The 16,923-nt window shown below is 39.3% G+C and overlaps 4 protein-coding genes and 1 long non-coding RNA gene across 5 annotated transcripts in view; 3 read left to right on the top strand and 2 right to left on the bottom strand.

Moving 5' to 3' along the window:
• The window catches only part of LOC129833753 (guanine nucleotide-binding protein G(o) subunit alpha-like), a 34,324-nt gene extending 32,113 nt beyond the window's left edge, over positions 1 to 2,211 (top strand). Inside the window, exon 10 of the mRNA XM_055898549.1 lies at positions 1,683 to 2,211. Within this exon, the coding sequence (XP_055754524.1) occupies positions 1,683 to 1,873 (191 nt within the window). The 3' untranslated portion in view covers positions 1,874 to 2,211. The remainder of the gene's footprint in view (positions 1 to 1,682) is intronic.
• Positions 2,212 to 2,402: 191 nt separating this feature from the next.
• LOC129833754 (neuropeptide B-like) lies at positions 2,403 to 3,730 on the bottom strand. Its single transcript, XM_055898550.1, has 2 exons — positions 3,226 to 3,730; positions 2,403 to 2,762 (listed from the first exon to the last, which is right to left on the bottom strand). Exons 1-2 carry the CDS (start codon positions 3,487 to 3,489, stop codon positions 2,634 to 2,636), a joined length of 393 nt encoding a protein of 130 aa, XP_055754525.1. The 5' UTR covers positions 3,490 to 3,730; the 3' UTR covers positions 2,403 to 2,633.
• A 2,294-nt stretch (positions 3,731 to 6,024) lies between these two features.
• Positions 6,025 to 12,857, top strand: LOC129833750 (sialoadhesin-like). Its single transcript, XM_055898545.1, has 11 exons — positions 6,025 to 6,267; positions 8,490 to 8,849; positions 8,955 to 9,200; positions 9,296 to 9,562; positions 9,862 to 9,973; positions 10,071 to 10,116; positions 10,727 to 10,857; positions 10,954 to 10,998; positions 11,103 to 11,144; positions 11,372 to 11,431; positions 11,763 to 12,857. The coding sequence occupies exons 1-11, from the start codon at positions 6,204 to 6,206 to the stop codon at positions 11,767 to 11,769; spliced, it is 1,380 nt and encodes a 459-aa protein (XP_055754520.1). The 5' UTR covers positions 6,025 to 6,203; the 3' UTR covers positions 11,770 to 12,857.
• LOC129833751 (uncharacterized) lies at positions 12,800 to 16,891 on the bottom strand. The gene is made up of 3 exons (XR_008756101.1): positions 16,255 to 16,891; positions 14,705 to 14,807; positions 12,800 to 14,162 (listed from the first exon to the last, which is right to left on the bottom strand). It is a non-coding gene; the product is annotated as an uncharacterized LOC129833751 (long non-coding RNA).
• The window catches only part of rnf213a (ring finger protein 213a), a 61,719-nt gene continuing 60,923 nt past the window's right edge, over positions 16,128 to 16,923 (top strand). The window contains exon 1 of the mRNA XM_055898543.1: positions 16,128 to 16,214. The gene's annotated coding sequence lies outside the window, so the exon portion shown is untranslated. The remainder of the gene's footprint in view (positions 16,215 to 16,923) is intronic.

Here is a 16,923-nt window from a genome sequence, read left to right as displayed (position 1 = left end):
GTGAAGAATTATTTATTAAGCTGTGCTTATGCCACCATTTTTATAAAGCACAGGTTTGTAATTAACAGTGGGTTATGGCATATTTGACATTGGTGGGTGTCACACAGTTATGCCACATTTATGAACCCTTTATAGAGCATGACATGCGTTATACATTTATGAACCCTTTATAGAGCATGACATACGTTATACATTTATGAACCCTTTATAGAGCATGACATACGTTAAACATTTATGAACCCTTTATAGAGCATGACATACGTTATACATTTATGAACCCTTTATAGAGCATGACATACGTTATACATTTATGAACCCTTTATAGAGCATGACATGCGTTATACATTTATGAACCCTTTATAGAGCATGACATGAGTTATACATTTATGAACCCTTTATAGAGCATGACATACGTTATACAGTTATGAATCCTTTATAGAGCATGACATGCGTTATACAGTTATGAATCCTTTATAGAGCATGACATACGTTATACATTTATGTAGTGCTTAGAAAGGCTTTATAAGCTGCATGTCATTTTAAAGCTGGGACTGGTTTCTCCATATGGAGAATCCCTTCTTTGCAGGCATTCTTGTGTAACTGTGTTTTCTATGGGAATCCCCCTCGAACATACATCCAGTATCCACATTCCGCTTTACGCTGCCACATTCTTTAGACTGGAACTATTGCAGTTTCCCCTGCAGCATGCGGGGAAACCTACTCATAGCATTCCCAATGGGAGTATCAAGATACAAGACAATGGCTGCGTCTCAAAGTGCATTCTCTACATGGTGCACTACTTCTGACCAGAGGTCTATACGGTACCATTTCAGACGCAGCCACTCAGAAGCCAGAATGTCTTGCCAGGGGGTTATCATGGCCTCACTTATACACAGCCTCTCTGGTCCTCAGGGCTCAGTAACAGTGTTACATATTTCACTCTCATCCCTCAGAACTGGAGGTGTGGTAATTAAAATGGAGGTTCTTCAGTGGAGCTGCAGGGGTTGTTCTCTCTCTGTTTTTCCACTCTATAAGAACCAAGTTGTTTTGCGTGAACTTGTCACGGAACATCATTTCACTTGTTCACTGAGTTTCAGTTCATCATGCCTAAATGAGACATTTATCTCCAGACACTGGATTCTTTTCAAACCTTTCACGTGTCCATTATTTTGAAACATGCACACATCTAGCTAATACTGTGATTTTGATTTTAATTTAAGGGACTATCTAGGAGCAAGGCTCAGCAGACTCACCGCTTTTCATGTTTAGGACAGCAAACCCCATTGATGCATGATTGCTACTTTTAACATGTTTCCTTACAGCGCTCTTGTACCAGAGTCCGTCTTTATAACCGTGTGATGGAGTTGATGATGATATGGAATAAGCTACAGGCCTATAGAGATGGACAGGGGTGGACTGAGAAAATATATTTGCCAGGGAATTTGTAACACCAGAATTTTTGTTTTTGAGGCCCCCTTCATTAGCCAAATGAGCACAACACAAAAAACGAAATGTACTAAAACATGGGCAGAAGATTGACCAGCCCATCAGGCAGTTGCCCAAACTGTCCTATGGCTAGTAAGTTGTAGGAGATTGAACTTGAAATTCAACTTCTATACTTCACTCAATTGGGTATATGTCACTCAACTGACGTGACGTCTCTGCTACATCCCCTTATACAGGAGCCGACTGGGACGTGGATGCTGCCTCGCGTCACATCACTGCCATGTTTGTGGCCTGCAACAAGACCCCCAACAAGCTTGTCTTCCACCACTACACCACCGCCACAGACACCCACAACGTACGGGTGGTCTTCCACGTCGTCATGGACACCATCGTCAAGGAGAACTTGGAGGCGGTCCCGTTGCTATAAGACCTGACCTGGGTGCATTTGACTGCATCAGTGCCTTAAAGACACTTTCTAGATTTTATTGATGGATATTTGTTTTTATATAATTTAACATAGTAAATATTACATAACTACAGACAACTGTCATTGTGTTTTGTGCATTTATTTTTACTGCTATGAGCTGTAAAACAAACTTAATTTAGTTGCTCAGGACATTCAAAGCTATATCCTTAGTTAATTTTGATTGTCATCATGGATTTAAAGGACTGAGCTAAGTTAATATGGATGGACATTCCTCATTTTGACTTTTTTTCAATAATCATGTTGGTGTTGACATTAGGTGTTTTAATTCAATAAAATAATGTACAGGCCTACTTGTCTTTGGTAATTATTTTAAGATAGCGGCAGATGTCTGCCAAGCTTGAGTAGTTTGCATTATGGCCTATTTGAGTAAAATAAAATGTGTCTTAACATTTACATACAAATAGGTGTCTGGGTGAGAATTGTACAAATGTGTGAAGCAGGATTAATTTTGACCTATAGGGCAAAATAATTTGAGTGCAATATAAGATGTATTTATTCATTAAACAAAGAAATTAATACATATGTACATTGCTATGCATTACATAATATGATTTAACAGACACATTGGCTATTACCCGTTAGGGGAAGGGGTAGTCAGACTGCGCATGACAGTATGCTAAAACAGACTTTCACACAAAACATTTGTGCCATATTTGTGAAAATAAGAAACATTCGGTTCCATCCACGTTCGCGGTGCTGATCATGCTTCCACACAGTCCAATGAGTCAAGCGATACGAACACGTCTGCTTTACATTGAAATAACCTTGAACCATCCTGAACAAGTTCGCAGCTCTGCAGATTCGGTGTGATCTCTTTGATACAAATAGGCTGAAAAAAACAAGACATTTTAATCAACATAATGCAACATTAAGCGAATTATGAGAAAGTTCGTTGATGTTCAAGACTTGTGGCTGTTTGAGATTCATTTCCCCAAAATGTGGATTTTGAAAATAACAATTTATGACTATAAACTGATATTCTAATATGTCCTTTTGATTTATTGTAGTTTTCTTCTAATCTAGTCCAAACTTGACTGTATAATGAGGCTGTAGGCTACTTGGTGGTGCGCTGGTGCTGAATGGACAGCTCCATGATGATCCAGTTTCAGGGTATCAAAACTGTTTGAAATATAGTCTACCAAAAAAACAAAACATAATTGGACTACTTTTGATTACTCTTGTGTTCTGTGCCCTGTGCAATGTTTACGCACCTTTAAGCACTTTTACGCACCACAGGAAGTGTCTGTTTCCAATGCACATTGCTCAATTGAACATAAAATATAACCTCTTACCATAGATTTAAGGACCGAATTCAGTCGACTGCTCGGTTCCGAGAGGATGCTGTTCACCGTAGACTCTCCGCTGTCCGCCACCGAATCGGTCTCGGACCTCCTAACATATGGTGATCTCCGGATCCCGGACAGCAAACCCGAAGCTCTGCCCACCGAGTAGTAGCTTGGGCCGGAAACTTGCTTGTACCACGCTTCGGTTGGGTTGCAAGAAACCAGCATGGAAATAGCTACAATTACTAAAGCAAGTTTAACGGACCTCTCCATGTCGAACACTGTGTGAAGTTCTCGCGCTCCTTTAACTTTCTCCCTATAACTTCACCTCAATGAGAACTTGGTATATGTTTTTTTTCTTACTGTCCTCTCTTATATAGTGACCTCGTGATCGTATTTAAATTTCGTCAACTAGGCTACGATAGAGTGGGTGATTCATATTCCGCTTGATAGAATCGTGTGTGGATTGATCCGTTTTACGCGTTGGAGAGCCAGGGACGTAGGCTTGTGGAGTCTGACGGGGGGTGTGGTGTCAGACATGATCTGACGTTTCATTTAGATTAAGCGAATGTATCAGTTCATACAACTGCTGAAGAGTAGTAACGTCAGGTTCTGCACACAGCACATTAACCACTTTCATTTTCTGATGATTTACAAGGTTTACAATTTACAATGTTGCTCAGGTTTCCTATATATTTATTAATATGTTAGGTTTTATTTTATTGGAAACCCATTGTGAAGTTTAGCATATAGCCTACCTAGCCTACGGTAAACCTTTTTTTATATATATATATAGATTTCTCAGTTAGAGTTTTTTCAATTATAGTATAAACTATTCTCTGTTTTGCTAATATTAATTTTTGGTTTCACAAATGTATGGCGCATGTTCATATAGTTGGTTTATTCTATACATCTTCTGTGTGGAATAACGCATAGATTTGGGAATAATTTACTTCTGGTAATGTGAGTCATACACAATAGTTTGCCACCTTGTGGACAATGTACAACATCACACATAATCACTTCAGTGTAACAATATTCTCCTTATTTGGTCTGGACCCCAGCAGAGGTTGTTATTGGCAGTCTACTGTTTTGGCCCTGAGCAGAGGGTACAATCTGGGTCACGCCCTCAACCTAACATACATACAGTATAAGTGGAAATGACTTACAGTGCCTTCAGAAAGTATTCACACCCCTTGACTTTTTCCACATGTTGTTGTGTTAAATTGACTGAGATTGTGTCACTAGCCTACACACACTACCCCATCATATCAAAGTTAATTACAAATGAATTACAAATGAAAAGCTCAAATGTCTTGTTTCAATAAGTATTCAACCCCTTTGTTATGGCAAGCCTAAATAAATTCAGGAGTAAAAAAGTTGCATGGACTCACTCTGCAGTAATAATGTTTAAAAAGATTTTTTAATGACTGTACCCCACAGAGGCCAATCTGTAAGGTCCCTTAGTTGAGCAGCGAATTTCAAACAGATTCAACCACAAAGACTAGCAAGGTTTTCCAATGCCTCCCAGAGAAGGGCACAAAAAAGAAGCAGACATTGAATATCCCTTTGAGCATGGTGAAGTTATTAATTACACTTTGGATGGTGTATCAATAAACCCAGTCACTACAAAGATACAGGTGTCCTTCTTAATTAACTAAGTTGCTGGAGAGGAAGGAAACCGTTCAGGGATTTCACTATGAGGCCAATGGTGACTTTAAAAAAGTTACAGAGTTCAATGGCTGTGATAGGAGAAAACTGAGGATGGATCAACAACAATGTACTTACTCCACAATACTAACCTAAATGACACAGTGAAAAGAAGGAAGTCTGTACATAACACAAATATTCCAAATCATGCATCCTGTTTGCAGTAAGGCACTAAAGTAAAACTGCAACAAATGTGACAAAGAAATTAACTTTATGTCCTGCATACAAAATGTTATGTTTGGGACAAATCCAATACAACACATCACTGAGTACCACTCTTCATATTCACGCATGGTGGTGGCTGCATCATGTTATGGATATGTTGGTCATCGGCAAGGACTATGGATTTTTTAGGATAGAAAGAACCAGAATAGAGCTAAGCACAGGCAAAATCCTAGAGGAAAACCTGGTTCAGTCTGCTTTCCAACAGGCACTGGGAGACAAATTCACCTTTCAGCAGGACAACAACCTAAAACACAAGGCCAAAGATATACTGTTATTGCTTACCAAGACAACATTGAAATGTTCCTGAGTGGCCTAGTTACAGTTTAGACTTAAATCGACTTGAAAATTTATGACAAGACTTGAAAACTGCTGTCTAGCAATGATCAACAACCAACTTGACAGAGCTTGAATAACTTTAAAAAGAATAATGTGCAAATATTGTGCAATACAGGTGTGCAAAACTCTTAGAGACTTACCCAGAAAGACTTACAGCTGTAGGTGATTCTAACATGTATTGACTCAGGGGTGTGAATACTAATGTAAATGAGATATTTCTGTATTTGATTTACAATGAATTAGCAACAATTTCTAAATAAATGTTTTAACTTTGTCATTATAGGGTATTGTGTGTAGGGTGACATTTTTTGTTGTTGATTTAATCGATTTTGAATTCAAGCTGTAACAAAACAAAATGTGGAATAAGTCAAGGGGTATGAATACTTCCTGAAGGCACTGTAGGTGGCACGTCGTGCCTGTGGTAAAATGACCTGATTTGGTTGCGGCGACTGTCTGATGTCAACGGGTGACTCTCACTCAGCTCATTAGCTAGCTGATACACCCAGACTGTTTGTCTTTTGATGACACTTGCAAAGACAGTTTGCCTTTTTGCAGCGCAGCTCCTGATGAGTAACTCCAAGCCCCTAAATGAATTGACACAAAACGTCTGTGTTTTAAACTAGAGGACTGAGGTTCACTCTGCATTTTTTGACTGCTGTATTAAGAACTGTGACTCAAGTGAAGGACCTTAGAGAGATTGCCGTTTGGCTACAGATATGAGTGTTGGGCTGACACAACCCATCTGTATGGAAATGTCTCTGTCTCTACTCATTTTGCCTGGTAAGAACAACGAAGGAAATCAAAAATATAACTCTATGAAGTCATTTATTATATGTATCATGTATAATTAGTGGTATACAATGTATTGTGTCATTTTGGAGTCACTTTTATTGTAAATAAGAATAGAATATGTTTCTAAACACGTCTACATTCATGTGGATCCTACCAGGATTACGGATAGTCCTGAAAGAATCGTGAATAATGATGAGTGAGACCGTTACAGACGCATAAATATCATACCCCCCCAAAAATGCTAACCTTCCCGGTTAGTGTAAGGGTTAGCATGTCTTGGGGGTATGATATTTGTGCACTTGTAACTTTCTCTCTCATCATTATTCACAATTCATTCAGGGCTTTCCATAATCATGGCAGCATCCACATTTATGTAGAATTGTTCAGAAACATATTCTATTCTTATTTGCAATAAAAGTGTAAATAAGAAAAAGTCACTCCAAAATGACACAATATTGCACTATAACTTTTTTTTTTTTGTCCAAATACTTGACACCTTAAAATGGGGGGACTAGATACGTGAAGTGCATTCATTTCTAAATTGTAAAAAATATGAAAATACCTTCAAATAAAAGGTGACATTCTGTACTGTCAACTCACATAAAACATTTGATCTCAAACCCAAATGCTGGAGTATAGAGCTTCACTGTTTAAATACAGTGCCTTGAAAAAGTATTCATACCCCTTGGATTTGTATTACAAAGCGGGATTAACATTTATTTTATTGACTTTGTCAACAATCTAAATAACATGTAATGTCAAAGTGTATTTTTGTTATTTTTTCATATAAATTAAATAACTAAAATATAGTTGTTGCATAACTGTTAATCTCCATGAGTCAATACATGTTATAAACACATTTGACAGCCATTACAACTATGTATCTTCTACTCTCAGAGCTTTAGTCACCTGGATTGTGAAATATTAGCCCATTATTATTTTCCTAATTCTTCAAGTTCTGTAACTGTCACCAATGGCCTCATGATAACATCACTGAAAAGTTTCCTTCCTGTCTTGCAGCTCAGTTCAGAAGGACGACTCTTTGTTGTGTCTGGGTGGTTTATTACATCATCCACAGCATAATGATTAACTTGACCATGCTTAAAGATATATTCAATATCTGATTTATTGTAACCCATCTACCAATCACTGTCCTTCTTTATGAGGCTTTCCAAAAGTTCCCTGGTCTTTGTAGTTGAATCTGAATCTTGAAATTCAATACCTGACTGAGGGATCTTACAGATGTTGTATGTATGGGGTACAGAGGAAGGGTTAGTCATTCAATCATGTCAATCTCTATTATTTCACATAGAGTGAGTCCATGTAACCAGTGAAGTAAAGCACTTAAGTAAAAATACTTTAATGTACTACTTAAGTTGATTTTGGGGTATCTGTACTTTACTATTTATATTTTTGCCAACTTTTACTTTTACTTCACTACATTCCTACAGAAAATAATGTACTTTTTACTCCATATATTGTCCCTGACACCCAAAAGTACTGGTTACATTTTGACAGGAAAATGGTCCAATTCACACACTTATAGAGAGAACATCCCTGGTCATCCATACTGCATCTGATCTGGCGGACTCACTAAACACAAATGCTTGGTTTGTAAGTTATGTCTGAGGGTTGGAGTGTTCACCTGGCTATCCAGCAATAAATAAAACAACAAGAAAATGGTGCCGTCTGGTTCGCATAATATAAGGAATTTTAAATGATTTATACTTTTACTTTTGATACTTAAGTATATTTAAAACCAAATACTTTTACTCAAGTAGTAATTTACTGGGTGACTTTCACTTTTACTTGAGTAATTTTCTTTTAAGGCATCTTTACTTTTCCTCAAGTATGACAATTGAGTACTTTTTCCACCACTGCATGTAACTTATGTGATTTGTTAAGCCAAATCTTACTCTTGAACTCATGTAGGCTTGCCTAAACAAAGGGTCTGAATACTTTTGCAACGAGTATATTTTAGTTGTGACATTTTTATTAATCTTAAAAAATATATATAATTTTTCTTCCACTTTGACATTAGAGCATTTTGAGTAGATTGTTGACAAAGAAAAAATGACAAATACATTTTATCCCACTTTGTAACACAATAAAATGTTAAGCAATTCAAGGGGTTTGAATAATTTAGCAAGGCACTGTAAATACATAGGGTAGGTGAGTGTAAATCAATAAAACATTTATTTTTGTTTTAGGGGTTTTGTGCACCAACTGGCTTGTGGTATATCAAGATGTCTGTGCTGTAAGAGGCTCTTCTGCTGTCATTCTCTGCACATTTCACTATCCTGAGATGCTTGTTAACAAGAACCTTACAGTGGAAAAAGTTATGTGGAGTCAAGGGAGGAAACAGTTTTTTGATGGCCCTTTCATCACTGAGAGTAATAATAGAACTCATACCGCCACCAAATTTGAGTATGTTGGTAACAAAGTTCATAATTGTTCTTTGCAAATCCACCAAGTAGAGCAGAGAGACAGTGGAGAATATGCATTCAGATTTGAAACTAATAACGGCGGCAAGTGGACGGGAAGTGATGGTGCAAAAGTGAATATTTCTGGTAAGTCTGTTTTCCTTAATTTGCTTCAAGCGTGAAATGGGCTTAGCTCACTATTGCGTTGTCTATAGACTAGGACATTTACCGTTTATTCCCCTTCACTTTTAGAGTTGATCATTTCGATAGCAACACCCAAAGAACACGAACCAATAAAAGAAGGGGATTGTGTGAATCTGACCTGTATGAACAACTGTTCATCTGCAGTTATGTGGTTCAGGAATGGAAAACCCCTGCAAGAGGAGTCCTCAACTCTTTACCTCTGTGACATATCCTTTCAAGACTCTGGAAACTACTCATGTTCTCCAAAGCATCACAATAGCCCACTTTCTGAGGTTATCAGGGTCAATGTTGAATGTGAGTAAAGGAAGGTTTATCAACAAGTAACACTGTTTTCTAAAAAGCCACTGACGTAAGATAACAACTAGATGATGTGGTCTGATCTCTTTCAGATGGCCCTAGGAATACCTCAGTCTCAGTCTGGCCGTCGTCTGAAGTATTGGAGAGTAGTGATGTTACTTTGACCTGCAGCAGCAATGCTAACCCAACATTGAACTACACTTGGTTTAAAATAGATGGAGACAGTTGTCTGGAAATGGTATCTCAGGCTGAGCTACAGTTTAATGTTACTCACACTGGTAATAGTGGGAAATACTTCTGTGTCGTCAGCAATAAGCATGGAAGACAGAATAGTGGAATTCTATCTCTGAAAGTCAAAGGTAAGTACAATAACATTTTGTAACCACAACATAAGTTATAAAAAGAGTAACAATTCTAGCAATCAGAAATCTGAACAACTTAAATGCAAAAACAAATGCACTTGTCTTTTCCTAATAGCACTGACTTTGCTTATAACATCTTTATTGAAGAAAAATGTATTTACTATGACTGTGATGTGTGGTTGTCTCACCTAGATATCTTAAGATGAATGCACTGATTGTAAGTCACTTTGGATAAGAGCGTCTGCTAAGTGATTTAAATGTAATTTAAATGATAACGCTTTTGTGTTCATATGCAGAGCATGCAAAGGGGATGAAAGTTGTCACACTCACAATACTTATTGCAGTTCTTGCTGTAGTGCCAATGATTGTCATTGTGCCTATGGTCGCTTGGCATCTTGTTGCTCACAGGTAGGTTTTAACCACTATTTCCTCAAACAAATATTTTTAGCTGATTTACTTTGCATTCTAAATTAGTCATAATCATGCTGCCTATTTCTGTCCGCAGGAAAAAGACTACAGCACCAAAATCAGATACAGAAGAGAACACACGGGTGACAATATGTTTTAAACTATTTGTTACCAGCTATTTGTTACCAGCTATTTGTTACCAGCTATTTGTTACCAGCTATTTGTCACCATCTATTTGTTTCAGCTATTTGTTTCAGCTATACACTTATGTCATATTTGTGCTTTTGTGTTGCAACCACACAATAATTCTTACATTCTTATCCTCAAACTAATTGTGATGATGATAGTCATGCAGGGTCAATGTATGAACTCAATGCATTTGCAGCACAGTGTGGCACAGCTATCACATGTACAGAACATGCAAGCAGTCACTATTTATGCTACAGTCATCAGCATGCCTAGAGTCTTCACCACAAAAACACCCACAACGTTCGTGGTGAGAGAGATGCAAGCAGAAAATCCTGCAACCAGCATTGATCGTAGTTGTATATGTCTGTGTGTGGGTTGGAGCAAGTGTACTGGCTGATTCACAGAGGAAATTGATGTGAAAGTGTGATCATTTACATAAGGAAGTGGAAATATTGTAGCTTAACTTTGTTTTGCCCAGAGTTTAAAAAAACTATTGTGCAGAAAGTTCTGCTGTTCACAAATGCATTGGCAGTATTTTCTCTGTCTCTATCTCACTGTGTCTAGACCACAGAAGTGCATGTAACCAGCCCCACGTCAGACTGTAGCCTGACAGAAGAGCGGAGAGAGGAACCATCTCAACAGGATGAAGTCACCTATACAACAGTGCACACCAACACCAAGCAAAGGGCAAACATGTAAGTAAAGTGATAACTGATTAAACAATACACAAATCAATAGGTGATGTTACCTTAACCAACTGCACTGTGTTTGTGTTCACGTCCTCGTGTAAGACAACAGCAGAACGAGGAAGCTACGGCCATCTACAGCTCTATATGGTAAGAAAGCTACTTTTAAAAAATACACTTAACGTGACAATTTTCTTTAGATTTTCTTGTGATAACCAATAACAATACGTGCGTTTCTGTTTCCACATGTTCAGGGAGCAACAAGCCAAGGAGGACCTCTACAGTGTAGTATCCAGGTACCAACCTGTTATATCCTCTCTGCAACAAGGACAATGACAGTCCTGCGTATAAATGTCATGTTGTTTTTGCCAACAACACTTCTTCATATTCTACTGGTCTACAGCCATGTTTTTAGACCTAGTATAAACCAGTCTTTAGCAACAATGATTTGTATAATAGAAATGATAATGATAACAACAATAGAATTCCACAACCATGATAATGACTGTGTTCTTGTTTGTAGGCCCACTCCTAGGGGGAAACAGGCCCAGGATGACCCAGTCATCTACAGCGCTGCGTTCAGGTAACACATCTCAACTAAGACTTTTTCACTTTGTCTGCGTTTAGACAAGCAGCCAAAATTGTTTTTTTCCCCCTCACGAATTGGTCTTTTTACAAATCAGATCAGCTCTGAAAAAGATCTGATGTTAAAAGATCAGAATTGGGCTGCCTGTCTAAGCGTAGCCTTTATTGCCTTGATGTTTTAAAATAAACAAACATTATGATCATGCAGTACTATTACCGTAAACATAAGGCAGATAGATTCATTTTTACTTCTGAAATTGTGTTTTACAGTGTACATTGACCCATTCATACTTTCTTTGAGCTTTCTTAAGACTTTATTTTGGTTTCAGGCAGTAGTTGAGATGTTGCCTGGCTAACCAAACTCCTTGCTCTGACCAAACGCTATGCCACTCCTACGGATGTTAGTGTTTTCTGAGTCTGGATCTGAGTCCCTTCCTGACAATTTCTAGAATGCAAACACATTCTAACCTCTCTGATTGGTCCCAGAAACCGATGGTTTGGGCCAGAGCCAGATCACACGTGGGTAAAGCGCATAGATAGAGGACTTTTTATCTGTTACATTATAGCGTCTGTGACAGCATGTGCAGCACCATTGAGGCTATCTTCATTTTGAAGTAGTCAATTTTCTTCTTCAGGTTGGCTGATCCCTCCTGATGACCCGGTTGGACATGACTCCAACATGGCCACCAGGAGGGATCAGCCAATAAATGTTGGAAGTCCCACCCAGTTGATTACATTAAAATGGTGGAAGCGTTCAATGGCGCTTTGAAAATTCTTCATTGGCTTTTATACTCTGATTGATTAGAGATGATCCAATTGCTGATGACCTCATTTTGACGTCACCACAAACAACTTCAAAGCTGTCAGTCTGACTGAAGTACGTAGCAAACAGAACGGCTGAAGATTTCAGTTACTTTGAGTCGTCAGGCAAGTTGAGATGGTGAACCTCACACAATGGACCCTGAGGATCTATTAGACTCCACTAGAGGTCAGAACAGAGCCTCTGCATGATGAATGAACTCACAGCTGTGAACAGAGGAAGAGATTATATGATATCTGCCGTACACCTGAGACAATGCAGATGGCCACCTTGGATATCTGCAGTCCACTCATTTAAATATTCCATAAGAATAAAGACTCCAATATATTGAGACATTGTTTCTTTTTGTTTTACTTTTTCAATGTATTTCACCCAGTCATATGCATCTGGCAATGCATTTTACTTCATTTAAAAACCGTTCCTGCAGTCAAACGACCAAAAGCACTCTGATTGGTAGAATGTTAATATTTGTAATAATTTCATAATTAATAAACATATCTGGTGTTCTATTTAAAGATGGTTTGGTTATATTTCAGTCTTCTGTGATGTATATAAAGTGTAATATTGGGATGCAAAATGGAATACATTTCAACTCTATATCTGACATGGTGCAGGTGTCTTCTTTTTTTAAGCCCATAACCATGTGTGTGACGTATATACTTCTGTTTCAAAGTAGATTTGTTTAAGACTACCAAGAAACACTGTGACCCTGATTTAGCCCACTGCAGAAAAAAGTACTTCAACTTCATTGTATGTACTTTATAGCCATCCTTAACCATTATACTTTACAGTCTTAAGTAAAAATGTGTATAAAAACATGAAGCGTATCAATCAAATTTATTTAGGTTGTATTTGCTTATGCAAATTCAAACTAATCCACCACCTTCCCATGTGCACTCCTTCTGTGACCTACAGGGGATGACATAGAAACTCTCCTCTGAAACCCTCTTAAATGACAGATTTCCTCATAGAAATAGATCTAGATCCATCACAGAACATAGTCTTGAATGGGAATGTTCGTTCTAATAATTCCACTTCTAAGACTACTCTCCATTTTCTGAGCTGAAGCATCACCATGGCATTGCCACTTGACCCATGACCTCATCATCTGAAGGTCATTCTGCTCTCCGGGCTCCCTGATCGAGACGGCTGGGTGCAGGGGATAGGACGGCACCTTCTCGAACCTGCGGAAGAGCTTGACCCTGGCTCTGGACACAGAGAAGAAGGAGAGGCGACCGTGGTCACAGTCCACATACAGCCCAATCTTACCAGGGTGCTTCTGAGAGAGGTAGGGCTGCATCTTCCCATCGTGTCCTGAGTTCCCTTTCTTCAGCCTTGCAGTAGTGTTCTCCTGATGTCTGGCTCGTCCCATTTTTCTTGTTCTACCTCCCTCTACTTTTTGATACCTCTTTTCTTTCTCTGTCTCTCTTTTCTGGACCGACTCTTATCTTTTTCAACTCTCTCTTTTCTTGAACCACCTTGCTCTCTTCCTTCTTGCGTCCATAGAGACAATTCCCCACTTCCTGCTGTTCCATCTCTTCCTTCTGAGGGCCTCGAATTTACCTCCTGCCTCTTACAGTCCACCTACGTCCTCTTGGCTAACACTGCTGCAAAAGCCTTTCCAATCGCTTCTCCTGCCCCATCTTTCCCCTGTCCCTCATCCTCCTCCTCTTCTTCTTCCCCCACCGGTCCCCTGCCCAGGATCCTGTAACGGTCCTTAGAGCTGGTACAAGTGACGATGCCTACAGCCCAGTGGCTATTGTTGTCCTCTGGAGGGCTGATATCCCAGTAGTGCTGTCCTCTGGTGAGACAGAGATTTTCACCCTGAAGCCCATCTGAGTGTTGAGCTGGTAGTCCTTCCAGGCCGGCACGCCTGTTTTACAGCTAATTTCCTGCAATTCCACCAATTCTACACAGGTGTAGAGAAATGTTAGCAGTTTTTTTTAGAGTGAGACTAACAAATCAATGGGGGCCCCCTAGTAGATAATTCAACCATGATAACAAACATAGCTGGCCGCTAAACAAACTTAGCAATGTAAAGAATGTTAGCTGACATGGGCCAATCGACTATCTGTGACTGACATAAGAGTAGTACTGCTGATGCACAAACACATTATTTAATTGAGCCTTGTGTAGTCTACTATTCCAACTCACATAAAGTTGCCAGTCTCACATTCTGAAAAAATATATAAAATGCAAATGTTTGGAATGGACTTGACTCAACATTATGACTCATGACATCATGCTGAAGCAAGGACAGAGGATATTTTCAATTGGGTACAAGACACTACCGTCTGTCACATTCTGAATGTTGTGCCCTGTTGATTGTGCCTGTTTTCCCTTGCATACATGAGTAATGGAAATAATCTTACTCCTTATGATCCAAGATAAAACTGATCCTAGACCAGCATTAACACTCTGACATGCTTTATAAATACTGGCCCTGCTTACCTGTGTCCTCGTGACACTGCAGGATGGCGTCTAGCTGGACCACCAAGCCTCCATTCAAGACGAGCAGATTGGACGCCATCTTCTCCACGGCCCGGCTGTCCAGCTGAATGTCAGTGCAAAGAACCTGGTCAACCTCTTCTTTCGATAACTCATCATGTGGTTATGAGGGGAACACAAAGCTAGGTTAGTTCTCCCTCATCCCCCACCCTCATCCCCGCATCATTCTGGTACTCGAATGACACTACTAGAATGACAGCACAAACAGCAATTATGTTACCAAACTTTGCATCGCCACTGTTCTTAAAGTAAATGTGTTTTTGTAAAATATTCAGTGGAAATTGTTAAAAGTAGTCCTTGTGCATACAGTTGTACGGTTTGTTTAACCTTTCAATCATTGGTTTCTGTTTGACAAACATTTTAAAGTGAAAAATCTGAGTCTCAGCATCACTCTGTTATCATGGAATTGCCCACAATTAAGATGCAATGTTCAGTCACCCTTCAGATTTCCATACTAGTAATAGGTGTATTAATAAATCAATGTCTATTCGTTGCAAAAACTCCCCTTCACGTCCCATCCCATCATTGCCAACCCTCAGTTGACGAGCAGCCAAGCTGTATTCTAGATTTACTGTAATATGATGCCAGCATTGTGCAACGTTCTCACTTTAGAGCCTGCTCTGGCCACTTGGCTGGAGGTACAGCAGTAGTAGTAGCCTACTAGGGTGGTGTAGAGACAGCTGAGTCACAGTGATTGTAGAGAAAACGTCTGGGGTAGCTGTACACATAGTACCCCCCATCCACTCTGGGTGTATGGGGAAATCCCTGGGCTAGAAGCCTGATCTGTGAGATCAGCTGTCATAAGTGGATGCTGCACAGTGTTCACCCTCACCATTACAAACGAGGACTTGTGCCTCAAAAATGCATTGTTATTATAATGTTGATGCAATGAAGTCAGATATCTTATTTCCTTGCATCTCATTCATGTTGACTCCATTGAACATTAGTTGGAAATTGTGTTGCTTCAGTCAAAACAGTTGCAATGGTTCAATTAACCCTGCCAAATTCTGATTCAATAATGGCACAAAAAAAGCTAATTTTTAAAGGTGGTTAAAGCATTGCACATTTAACTTGGCATGCAAGTTGATGCCACATAACCAGAAAAGTTTGCTTTAATGGGCATGGGGGCCCAAACATACAGCAGCTGCTATCAGTTCTTGATTATGAACCTTTATTAATTCACTTGGGGAAAGAACAATGGCAAAGTATTATATGACCTTTACAGTTGGACAGTTTAAGGGCAAGAACATGCCATGTCATTCGGAAAACCCCCACCATGTAGCTGTCCTCGCTTGCAATGCATGTGATAAATTGGGAACTCACTGAATATAATAGTTGGACAGTGTACACGGATTAGCTTGTTGACGCCCATTTCTCACAAAACGAAAGTGTAATTCTACTTCACCCATTTCGTGGAATGGTGAAACAACAGACTCTCGTGTGATAAACACAGGTAAATGTATACAGTAGCAAAGCTATTTTCAATTACCTACCGTTAGCTAACTTTAGCACTGAGGTAGGCTTTTCGCTCCGGGAGACCTGTCCACGTTCCCGGAGCGAAGAGACTAGCATTTAGGTCAGATGGCGTGGACGGCTATGCCGGGCAACTCAATATGGCTAGCTAGGTCACGGTGTACTATGTAGCTAGTAGTAGCTAACAACTGTGTAGGCTATTTACCAAACTAGTTAAATGGCAACTGCTTGAATCGAGGCAGTGCAGGGTTGGTGTCATGGCATAATTATCTACATGTCAGATAGCAATACAGAACAAACTGCTGTAAATTGTCATATCGGTGACGGGGGTTTGACATTAATTTGTAATCGTTTAACGTTATATGGGAGATAGCTAGCTATATGTTAATATTAATCTGTGGCCGGGCTTTTTTTTTAGCTAGTTAGGCGCTATCTGGGTACCAGTCGTTTCAGGTAACAATCTACTCTTTGTCAGTATGCATGTTCAGCAGTAGCTGAACAGAGCCGCGCCAGGCTAGCTAGAAAGCTTGCTATTGATAATGTCAGTGCATTTCATCGTCATTTCCGAGGAGCTTTTGCATTCGTCAATTGTAATAAAGTTGGCTAGTTAATTATCCAGGCACTAGGCTGTTGTGTAGTTCTCTAGAAACGAAAGAGGAAGTGGCTATCGCGAGTGTAGCAGAGGATTC

This window comes from Salvelinus fontinalis, chromosome 34 (genome assembly GCF_029448725.1).
Source record: "Salvelinus fontinalis isolate EN_2023a chromosome 34, ASM2944872v1, whole genome shotgun sequence".
Taxonomy (NCBI): Eukaryota; Metazoa; Chordata; class Actinopteri; order Salmoniformes; family Salmonidae; genus Salvelinus; species Salvelinus fontinalis.
The sequence above is the reverse complement of the archived record's forward strand: the minus strand, read 5'-3'. Positions and strand labels throughout refer to the sequence as shown.